The following is an 11,636-nucleotide window of genomic DNA, read 5'->3' as shown; positions in this document are numbered from 1 at the left end:
CAGGCAGACCAGCAGGTGGCCACTTGAAAACCAGACAGTTATGAATAAGGCCCAGAGGTGCTCGCAGCTCCAGGGACAGAGGCAGGAATCTCAGCCCGGAGCTGCGGGCAGGTCATCATTCCAGGCAACAGGCCAGCCGTGTGAAGGTCGGTGCGCAGGCCTTGGCCCCTGAACAAGCCTGGGGCTCAGCTAGAGCCTTTATAGCCCACGGTGAGGGCAGGGGCCAATCCAGCCTGGAGCCCAGGTGGAAGGAGGCCGCCTGTCCGGCTGCTGCTCTCCCTTTGGCAGCTTCCTGTCTCCGTCTGTTTTCAAGGGGCTCATCCAGTCTCAGTTCTCTTTGTTCTGGGCCATTTACAAAGAGCTGTTCTGATTAAAGCTGGCTGAGGTGGCCATGATTGCTTTGTAATGCTGCCAGGCTGCTTTCTGCTCACACAAGGATGACACGTCCCAGCTGATGCTCACTGTCCCTTTGCATATCACCCAAACCAGTCATCTTGTCAGTGCACAGTCCTGGGAGGGGTGGGGGAGCCACCTCCCCCTCCAGACACTCACTTCATCCTCCCAACAGCCCAGCAGGCCTGGATGGCCATTCATATTTTACAGGTAAGGAACCTGTCCCAGGTCACAAAGCTAGTAAGGGGCCTTTTGATCGCCAGCGTTTGCCATCCCATCATCTCCCATCCGAACAGGAGCCTGGGCCCACTTGTGGCTCCCTCAACCCAAGGAGGTGGGTGTATCTACACAGAGACCCTCACTGAAGGGTCCAACTTGATACGGAGCCGCCTGGGTTGGGGCAGATGAGCAGGATCTGAGGACAGAGGCGCAATTACCAGGGCTTCATGGATGATGCGCCATCTTGCCCCCCTCAGCATCTGACTGGGAGTTAGTGCCACATAACCATTGAACTCACCGGGGGACCCTTCCAGATGCTCACCAGTTCCAGCTGAGACAAGAGAAGAGAAACGCCTGGTTCTCTCTTGGCAGATGTATGACCCAGCAAAGGCTGGGCATGAACGTACCCACCAGTCACAGAACTGGTCCAAAAATCGCAGCTGGAATCAGCCACCCCAGTGCCCCCAAGCCTGGTCTCCTCGTGTATCTCTCACACCAGAAGTCCCTGTCCTACAGCCCACAGCCATAGAATTCCCACCCCAGTCACAGGAGTCTGCAGACATCTTTCCATAGGGCTCAAGAGGAGGGGCTGGGAGGGTCCATATTTAGGATCTGAGTGGAGGTTAGCCAGCCCCCAGTGGCTCACCACAGCCCTCCCATCCCCCAGCCTCCCGGACCAGATGAGCCTGGGACATAACTGAGAGGCAGGAGGGAGGCCAAAAGGTGAGGCTCCGGGAGGAGGCCTGGAGGGCTATTTTTAGACCAGACCAAGTCAGCATTGGGCTGCAAGGCTGGTCAGGAGACAGGCCCATCAGAGGAGTCATCCCAAGTACAAAGACACACGCTTAGAAGGGTTTATGGGCTCAAATCCTCACGTCAGTGGAAGATCCTGGCTCGGCTCCACTGTCCACCCATCAAAGCCATCAGTGGTCCAAGCCCCAAGGGGAAGGGGCGGAGGAAGGGATCTTGACCTTCAGGACAGCTACACAAGCCCCCACCTCCACTCACCCCGAGGGTCCGGGGAGAGGCGAAAGTCACCATTTCAGGACCCAGGTAGCCTCCCCCCACCTCATCACTTTTCACCCTTCCCAGTGGGTGTGGACACACAGCCATCACTCAGCTTTCCTGCTGGGAACCCAGAGAACACCCACCCCCCCACATCAGACCCCAACTCAGCCTGGGCAGCAGGGGCCTCTCCCCCACCTGTGGCTTCTCCCCTGCCCCACTAGGCAAACGTTGGCACCCCCATGTGCATGCCACCCTCTCTTACGGAGCGAGGCAAGGGATCAAACCCGAATCCTCATGGATACTAGTCGGGTCCTGAACCCGCTGAGCCACAGTGGGAACGCCAAATAATTTTTTTTTTATTAGAAAAAAAAAAAAAGAAGAAGAAGAAGAATGTACGGAACAAATGAGGGAATGAGTGATGACACAGCCTAGTCCCCAAAGCAGAGTTGGACTCCTTTCCTGCCTCCCATCATTTCTATCCCTATCCCACCCAGTCTTCCTTAAACTCACCTCCAAGAAGTCTTCCCTGATTAATCCCTGTGGCTCTGCAGTATCTCATTCCCACTCCTGACCCCTGGCCCTCCAGCAGCAAAGCCCAGAACTCTGAAGAACAGCCCTGGTTCTCACCTGAACTCTCTGGCTCAGTTTCTTCCATGTCCCAGCAGGTGCCCCATGGCTCCTGTCTTCCTAGAAAACCCAAAGGACAGGGACCATGCTTCCTCCCAAATCTATCCCCCCACTCCCACCTCTGACTAGGCTCTGCGTAGGAACACGTTAGGAGAAGCTCATAGCGACGGTGAAGAAATGGACGTGCTTTAAGAGACAGAGAGTTCCCTTCGTGGCGCAGCAGCAGTGAATCCAACTAGGAACCAGGCAGGTTCAATCCCTGGCCTCGCTCAGTGGGTTAAGGACCCAGCGTTGCTGTGAGCTGTGGTACGGGTCACAGATGTGGCTTGGATCCTGCATTGCGGTGGCTGTGGTTGTCGCATAGGCTGGCATCTGTAGCTCCAATTGGACCCCTAGCCTGGGAATCTCCATATGCCCCGAGTGCGGTCCTAAAAAGAAAAAAAAAGAGAGAGAGAGAGAAAGAGAGAGACAGAAAGAGAGAGACAGAAAGGAAGACAAAGAAGCCCAGAGGTTGTTGTTTGGGACACTGCCCCCAACGTGGGACAGGTTAGCCCCTCTACTCCAAGGCCAGATCATAGGTCCAGGGCCATAGCCCAGCTTCCAGAAAAGGATTCGGAGACCAAGCTCCACCCAGGTCACTGCACCCATTCCCTGCACTCAGAGCACGGGGTCCACCTAGATGCTTCCAGGAGGTCTCCACTTCCAGGAGCAATGGGAGGGAGAGGCAATGAGGAAGCTCATAAAGGGCTTTGAAGATGAAAAAGGCCTGCAGCCAGGCTTGTTGACACAGCTACACTGAAAGGCAAGCGGGTTGACTCTTAAGAGGCCGGGGTGATGCCAAGCCAATAAAACGCAGCTATTGTCTCTTTGCTGCCCCTTTTACTGCCGGCTGCCCTGGTGCATAAAAGGGCCTGCCTCAGCCCAGGGAGCACAGGCCTTTAGCTCCGTCCTCTGCCAGCTTCTCCACTGTTCAGACACCTCCCTGTCTCCAGCATGACCTGTGGCTTCAGCTCCATGAGCTCTGGATTCAGCGGCCGTGCTTTCAGCTGCGCCTCAGCCTGCGGGCCCCGGCCTGGCCGCTGCTGCATCTCGGCCGCCCCCTACCGGGGCATCTCCTGCTACCGCGGCCTCACCGGGGGCTTTGGCAGCCGCAGCGTCGGCGGAGGCTTCCGCGCTGGCTCCTATGGCCGCAGCTTCGGGTACCGCTCTGGCGGCGTGGTCCGTCCCAGCCCGCCCTGCATCACCACCGTGTCCATCAACGAGTGCCTCCTCACGCCCCTCAACCTGGAGATCGACCCCAACGCCCAGTGTGTGAAGCAAGAGGAGAAGGAGCAGATCAAGTGTCTCAACAACAGGTTCGCCGCCTTCATTGACAAGGTGGGTGTCCTTGATCACACACTTCCTGAAGCCTACCTATGCTCAGGGCCCAGGCTGGGCATTGAGGAAGTCAGAGACAGACCTATAGCAGCTGTCCAGAGGGAGAGGCAGCCATACCTCTAGGACAGAGACAGAAAGACAGAAAGACAAGACTAGGGTCAAAAGCTGCCAGGTCTGATGGAGGACACACACTGAAAACACAGAAAGAGAGCTAAGGGTAGAACCTCTAGTGCCAAGAGTGACTATCTTATGAGCAAAGAGCTGCTATGTGGGTGTTCAACGCATCTGAAGCCAAACAACTGCTTACATGGCAAAGAGATGCTCCCTGTGCCCAGGGGTGGGCTGGTCAATGTGATGCTGAAAGACCTCCTGGCAGGAATCTCCTAGATCACACAGAGCAGCTTCTATACCAGTGGCGACTTGGCCACTGAGCAGGAACCAGAGCGGTCTGTCCAAGCCACTGTACCTGAGGCTCAGGATTCAGGGATGAGCAACAGACACGGTCTCCATTGTCTTGGGCCTCATGGGGAGGAAGGCAGCATGTTGTCTGGACATGGTTGAAACACCTGCAGCTGTTAGTGTCCAGCCCAAGTCTGCATCTGTCTTCATCAAATTCAGGCAACCACCACACAGCAGTGGTTTGAGGGGCCGAGGGAGAAGCCTTCACTGATGAAGAGGTTCTGGGGCCAGGGAAGGCTCTCCGGAGCCAACCTTGAAAGAAGTAACACTGGAGAGCCACCCATCAGGAAGGGCTGAAAAAAATCTGGAACTCCTAACAGCATGAGAAACCATGGATAGCACAAGAAAGGACTTACCAGGGATGTGACAAAGTTATCACACAAAGGGATCCAAATGGGGTGGAGGACCGACGTCATGGCAGGGAGATGGACATGAAATTTTCTTTGCACACAGTAATTATTACAGTAAGAGAAGTAGCACCCTGCCAGGCAGGAGATGAGTTTTTCTTCTGCCACTGTGAGGTCTCAGGCACTCAGGGAACCTCCCCAGGCCTTCAAGTCCTCATCTGTAAAAACGGAGGTTTGAAGCACACGACATCCCTGTACTAATAGTCCAAGCGTTTATTATTCTAATTGCACTGTTGTAGAGTTTTATTTTTTGTTTTTGTTTTGTTTTGTCTTTTGTCGTTTTAGGGCCACACCTGCAGCATATGTAGGCTCCCAGGCTAGGGGTCTAATCGGAGCTGCAGCCACCAGCCTACACCACAGCTACAGCCACAGCCACGCCAGATCCAAGCCGCATCTGCAACCTACACCACAGCTCCCGGCCATGCCAGATCCTCAACCCACTGAGCTAGGCTAGGGATCAAACCTGCAACCTCATGGTTCCTAGGCAGATTCGTTTCCGCTGCACCACAACAGGAACTCCTGTTGTAGAGTTTTAATAGTTGGCACATGCTTTACTTTTTCAACTTTTACGGTCTGCCTTTCTTAAATGGTTGACCTGTGCATTTGCACGCTGACAATCACACCTGTCTTAGAATAGTAACTGTTCAGCATATGCAGGTGCCCTTCTGTACCAGGGCTCATTAAACCCTCCTAGCGAAGTGAGCCCTCTGCACTGGGGTTAGGTGCTGGGCCCTTGGACACAATAGTAACAAGTGGCAGCAACGTCTGGGCTCAGCACGGCTTAGCTCTTTCCATGTCACCAGATACACTGCCTTAGAGGGGACGGAAATGAGCACACAGGAAGGACTTCCAGGTGAGCCGACCAAGCCTGAACGTGATTTTGAGAGAGGTGACATAAGCCTTGCCAGGGAGGACTCTGGGTCAGAGAGTCGGGGGCCTGTGGGTCCTGGTTCTGGGACCCCTGCTCCTTGCCCTCTGGTCCTGCAAGAAGAGATTCTCAGACTCTGCCTCTGGGCGGCAGGTGCGCTTCCTGGAGCAGCAGAACAAGCTGCTGGAGACCAAGCTGCAGTTCTACCAGAACCGCCAGTGCTGCGAGAGCAACCTGGAGCCGCTCTTCAATGGCTACATCGAGACGCTGAGGCGGGAGGCCGAGCTCGTGGAGGCCGACAGCGGGAGGCTGGCCTCCGAGCTCAACCACGTGCAGGAGGTGCTGGAGGGCTACAAGAAGAAGTGAGTGCAGGAAGGGGCCAGCTCTGGAAAGGGCTTGAAGGAGGCTCCCAGCACAGGGGCATGTCCAGACCTGTGGCTGGGTCTCTGCCTGAGGACGGGGAGGCAGAGACCTGCATCCCCTGCCTTTCCTTAAACCACATGGGTCCCCTGGGTGGGTCCTAGTTCCCTGGGGACAGACCTCACCTTGACTTTCTACCAGCAGGTCAGAGAAATGATGCTTGCTCCCTTTCTCCATCCTCCAGACCCTTCTCTCAGGACCCCAGAAAAATTAATCGTTCTGATCCCTATTGAGTCTAGCCCTCAAAGCCCTGACATTCTTCCTAAGTTCACTCTGTCACTCAGCTAACACTTTCTGAGCACCTCCCAGTACCAGCCAGGTGCTGGGCTGGATGCTAGCGATCCAGGGGCAAACGGTAGATTCAGTCCCTTCCTGATGGGGCTCACGGTCCCCTGGGAAGCAGGCGTAGCAGAGTCACAGACATAGACCTCCAGGTCTGATATGCTATGAAGGTGCACGCTGGGTGCTCTAAAGGAATCTGTTTTTGAGGGCTGATCAGCTTCCTTCAGTGATGCTCTCAGCCATCCCAGCCCACTGTGCTCCCCGCCTCTGGCTCTGACTCCTCTTGGCTAAGCGAGGAAGGGAATGACAGAAGGGAGATGCCGCTGCCTGTAGCTAAGCCAGGGGCAAGGAGTGGGGTCAGAGGAAAGGAAAATGGAGACCTGGGTGCAAAAAACAGGCACTTCCCGCACCCCAGGCACACACACATGCTCGTGCATGCACACACACTCACATACACACAGATCCTGCTCCCCCACCACACACACACACACACACCCACACTGAAAAGCTCAGAGGTGATGTGCAAGTGGCTAATTTAACTCTCCCATGTGACCTGGAGGCTGGACCAGCAGCCTGATTTCTTCGCGCCCCATTTCTCTCGGAGGTGGGCAGACCATCCAGGGAAGGGGCTGGGACTCAGGCTTGTCCGCGTGCCTGCTTCATGGCCAAGTTGAGAGCTGCTCAGGCAGACAGCTCCTGTTTTCCCCGCCCACCTCAGGTATGAAGAAGAAGTGGCACTTCGAGCTACTGCGGAGAATGAGTTTGTGGCTCTAAAGAAGGTGAGTGCCTGAGCCAAGCCCAGCCCTGAGCCCCTGGCCATCCTGTCCTCTCTGCCCGGCCACACTGCAGCCAAGCCCAAGAGCGCCTTTGAACCTCACACCCCCTTCAACCCCACACAGGACGTGGACTGCGCCTACATCCGCAAGTCAGACCTGGAGGCCAACGTGGAGGCCCTGGTCCAGGAGATCGACTTCCTGCGGCGACTGTATGAGGAGGTGAGCAGGCTTTGAGCCATAGCGGGCATCTCCCATCCCCTGCCTGGGCGTGGGAGCACAGGCGGAGGCTGGAGGGTTAGAAAGAGAAAGGAGAGGGAAGAAGGAAGGCAGAGGGACAGAATTAGTAGGGGGCAGGACAAGGCCATCGCTAGGACCACTGGGCCTTGGAAATCAGAATACAGACCCACAGCCTGGTTTCCCTGACCCAGCTTTTCTCTGGCAGCCAAAAGCCTTCCCTTTGGGTGGCTAGTCCAGGGGAACGGGAAGTGGGTCCCGACACACGGGTCTGGACCCCCAGAAAGTAGGTGCAGCATGCTGGCTGCAGGGACCCTGCTGAGGTGCAGGTGGCCGGAAGAACGCTCAAAGCAAGCATTTAAGAAGCAGTTGCATTTTCTTCGAAAGAGGACTTCTTACTTGTATAGAAAACCATGCAATTTCAGCAGAGGACTGACTGCTCCAAACCAGAGACTTTGGCTCCAGATGGACCCAAGAGATTATAGGCACCAGCAAGTGGGGAAAAGCCCAGATAACTTGCTTATTCTTCCTCTTTACTGCTTCCACAGGAGATCCGCGTTCTCCAAGCCCACATCTCAGACACCTCGGTCATTGTCAAGTTGGACAACAGCCGGGACCTGAACATGAATAACATCGTGGCGGAGATCAAGGCTCAGTATGATGACATCGCCAGCCGCAGCCGGGCCGAGGCTGAGAGCTGGTACCGCAGCAAGGCGAGTGGCCCAGGACACCTGCGTCCTGGTCATGACCGTGGGAGGAAGGCGAGGGGTATCTTTTGTCTGGGGATTCTGATTCCTAAGGATGGTAGGAGAAGGGCAGGCAGCTGTCAGGTTACAGTGGCAGGACAGGGTTGCCCTGTGTGGTGGCACAGGCTGAGCACTGTACCACCTACATCATCAGCCTCACAAACCTCTCTGCTTCCCCCCAGTGTGAGGAGATCAAGGCCACGGTGGTCCGGCACGGGGAGACCCTGCGCCGCACCAAGGAGGAGATCAACGAGCTGAACCGCATGATCCAGAGGCTGACGGCCGAGATCGAGAATGCCAAGTGCCAGGTAGGGGTCCCTGGAGGCCCACCCAGGCTCCCACAGCCCGTGTGCGCACAAATGGATCTCACCATTCATTCTCCAGCCCATGTGCATGACTAGGTGGTGGTCGCTCAGGGAGACCCATGTGATGAAGGGGAGAGGCCTGTTCCCGGGGTGATCCCTGCTGGCTGGGGAGAGCCTGGACACATCCAGGACGTGGGCACAGAGACCCAGGGACCACAACCCACCTTGTTCTCTTCTGGGCCCCCAGAACTCCAAGCTGGAGGCTGCCGTGGCTGAAGCTGAGCAGCAGGGCGAGGTGGCCCTCAACGATGCCAAGTGCAAGCTGGCGGAGCTGGAGGCCGCCCTGCAGAAGGCCAAGCAGGACATGGCCTGCCTGATCAAGGAGTACCAGGAGGTGCTGAACTCCAAGCTGGGTCTGGACATCGAGATCGCCACCTACCGGCGCCTGCTGGAGGGCGAGGAGCAGAGGTAGGGCCATCCCAGCTGCCCCAAGAATTCCTCTTGCATAGATCTGCCCACTTTCGATTTCTCTATACCCCAGTCTCAGTCCCAAGAACTGGCCCCAAGCTAGACTCTGGGGTCTTTGGAACCCACATCTCAAAAGACTAGAATTTGGTCATAGAATATAGCAAAGAAAGGAAGGTCAGTGCCACTATGTCCAGAGTCACTGAGAGCCCAGGGCCTTCCTAGGACTAGAACTTGGGTACTCTGCTTCTTGGGTAAGGACATCCTCAAATTATCCCATCCTCGGCTCTTGCAAGATCTACTACTCCCTGCCTAGTTTCTAGGCAACCACCCTGCCCTAGGGTGGGAAGGCTGGCCAAATTCTGATCCTGGCCTCGTTTCACTGCCCAAGAGAGAACCTCTCCCTTCCTAAAGCTGAGCCCATCCATGCATGGCATGTACAGTTGTTCCGGCCGTGCACTGCACAAAGGCATCTGGCTGAAGAGAATTTCAGCCTATACTCTGCTTGCCAAATATTGTCCTAGAATTGCTGTAACTGTCGGAAAGTCACTTTTTAAAAGTTACACGAAGGCATAAATATAGGCCAGAAATCGCCCTGAGATGATGCATCCCAGCTCCTGGGGGGAACGGGAGGATCTCATTCTGACCCATTTTCTCTTTCCTGTTTTCACCTTTTCTCCACTCAGGCTATGTGAAGGCATTGGAGCTGTGAATGTCTGTAAGTACCCTGAGCCCCGAAGAGGAAAATTCAAAGTTGGGCAAAAAGAATGCCCTTGGCTATGAGTATACAGAGATACTGGGAGGAGTGTTTCCAGTAATTTCCCCAGTAAATGGAAGCGGGCTGGTCATGCAGCAGGAGAGACTGAGGTTAGCTCATAGGAAGACCCTCACAGCACAGAAAGCGATTGGGAAGCAGCAAAGAATAGTATGTCCCTGAAGGAAGGGACCTCAGATGTCACCCTTGTATAGGTGAGGAAGCTGAAGCCCAGGGAGAGGAAGGGACTTGCCCAAGTTGGAAAAGCAGAGCCAGGGCCAGAACCCAGGCCTCAGGACTCCCGGGCTAAGGTTCCTTGCACACCTTCAGAAGTAGAACTGAAGGCCCTCTGAGTCTTTCCCAGGAGGGCTGGACAAATCAGAGAAGCCAAGGGTGCCCACCAGCTGGACCTCTTGACCCTGACCTTGTCTCTGCAGGTGTCAGCAGCTCCCGGGGCGGGGTCGTGTGCGGGGACCTCTGCGTGTCTGGCTCCCGGCCCGTGACGGGCAGCGTCTGCAGCGCCCCCTGCAGCGGGAACGTGGCAGTGAGCACCGGCTTGTGTGCGCCCTGCGGCCAGCTCAACACCACCTGCGGAGGGGGGTCCTGCGGCCTGGGGAGGTATTAGGCCGCCCCCATCCCCGGGGAGAGCCAGAGAGGCCCCTTCGATCCACCAGTCGTGCCACAGCCCCCACTGCCAGCTGAGAACAGCGGCTCCTTGGTAGATTTCCACCCGTGTTTCTGAGAATACATCACGGCATCCTTCGCATCAGCCACTCCTCAGTGCTTCTGGTCCCACTGGAACGGGTGCTGCCGGGGAAAGGACCCCTCCCTTCCTGGGTCTCCGCCCCTGGCCCCACCCAGGAAGAAGGGTTCTCCTTCCACGGAAAGAGCGCCGCTGGACCCCCTCCCCTAACTCTCTGGCCTCTTGTCCCCTGTTTTTCCAATAAACTGAGGGACCTGCTTTCTGTGGTGTGACATCCTGCTTTCTTGGAGTGACCCCCCTGCTGAGCACCCCAGGCACGGGAGGATGGCCTGAAGACTGGGGTGCTTCTGGCCTGCCCTCAACCCCTGCACTTGAAGGATGGGTTCCCAAACAGTGCCAGCCTCCCTTGGCCAGACAGTGCGACCTTCCACCTGTCACACTGTTGGTCTGAGGTAGCTGGGGATTTATTCCTCTGACTTGTTTTGAAGGGAACCAAAGGAAGTCATGGGATCTGCTGGAAGGCTGTGGGGGGGGGGGTTAGCCCCCTCTCCACCCCCACACCTTTTCTTGCCACATCTTCACCCTGCTCCACACACACACACACACACACACCCCACAGCAGCAACCACAAGCACCAACAGCCTCCTGAGGGGGCCACCCTGCGTCAGTCTGGACTCCACCCCACCCCATTCCCTCTGCTACCCAACAAACAAGGGCAGATGGGACCTTTGACATTGCCCTTCCCCCCATACACGCACCTCTTGTGCCCCTGGAACACCCTCCCCAGAAGCCCCGTGGCAGGTGAGGGGATCCCACCCATTCGCCTTCTCCACTGTCGTCCCACTCACTGCCCTCACCCCCGCCCCCGCCCCGGTACCCCGAGCTTCAGCTCCAAGGGTTCGATGGCCCCTGCCCCCTGCGTGGCCTGACCTTGCCTGTTCTCTGTCCAGGAAGTGTCTGCGGGCTCTCAGGAGGAAGGCCCTGAGGGGTCACAACCCCACTCTGGAAGCAGCAGCCCTGGAATGGCCCTCCCCCTCCCTCTCCTGGGCTGCCCATGACCTTCTCCCTGGTTTTTCGTGTCCCTGTGCCCAGCCCCAGCCCAGCCCCAGTGCTGCTCCTTCCTCAGGCCCTGAGCTTCCTACCCACTGTCTGAGGAGGACCCCCTCTCCTGGAGTTTCTAGGGTCCTCTCTGTTTGTCACCTAAGCCACTTCTGCTCCCCATTACCCTCCTCCTTCCCCTTCCTGAGCCCTGAGTCTCCAGCCTTTCCCTTCCTTGTTCTTCAGGCCAGGCCCTCGGCCTCCTTCTCTCACCCAGACGACCTCACCCTCAAGCATGAGCGTGCCCTGGGCTCCTGGGCTCACCTCTCTGCACACACGGCCCAGGCCATCACATCAGCCTCTTGCCTTCAGTAATAACAGCAGCAAGGATAATAAATAGCAATTTCTGGGTATTAATTGTGTGCCACACTGTACTCTAAACTTGGTATTGTCTCCCTGAATCCTCGGAAATGGCCCTGGCTTTTCCTCCTCTCAGAGACAAAGCCTGTCTCCCCTTCCCTTGAATCCGGCCAGCCCGGTGACTGCTCTGACCAA

At 56.5% G+C, this 11,636-nt stretch overlaps 1 protein-coding gene across 1 annotated transcript; it reads left to right on the top strand.

Moving 5' to 3' along the window:
• The first annotated feature begins 3,152 nt into the window (after positions 1-3,152).
• LOC100523670 (keratin, type II microfibrillar, component 7C) lies at positions 3,153-10,154 on the top strand. Its single transcript, XM_021091684.2, has 9 exons — positions 3,153-3,624; positions 5,512-5,720; positions 6,779-6,839; positions 6,960-7,055; positions 7,619-7,783; positions 7,999-8,124; positions 8,369-8,589; positions 9,273-9,304; positions 9,778-10,154. Exons 1-9 carry the CDS (start codon positions 3,241-3,243, stop codon positions 9,963-9,965), a joined length of 1,482 nt encoding a protein of 493 aa, XP_020947343.1. The 5' UTR covers positions 3,153-3,240; the 3' UTR covers positions 9,966-10,154.
• The last annotated feature ends 1,482 nt before the right edge of the window (positions 10,155-11,636 follow it).

This window comes from Sus scrofa, chromosome 5 (assembly GCF_054392235.1).
Source record: "Sus scrofa isolate SSC_HxYL_T2T_F1_AM1 chromosome 5, Sscrofa_HxYL_maternal_Yorkshire_Landrace_v2.0, whole genome shotgun sequence".
Taxonomy (NCBI): domain Eukaryota; kingdom Metazoa; phylum Chordata; class Mammalia; order Artiodactyla; family Suidae; genus Sus; species Sus scrofa.
Note: the sequence above shows the minus strand (reverse complement) of the source record. Positions and strands in the feature narration are given on the sequence as shown.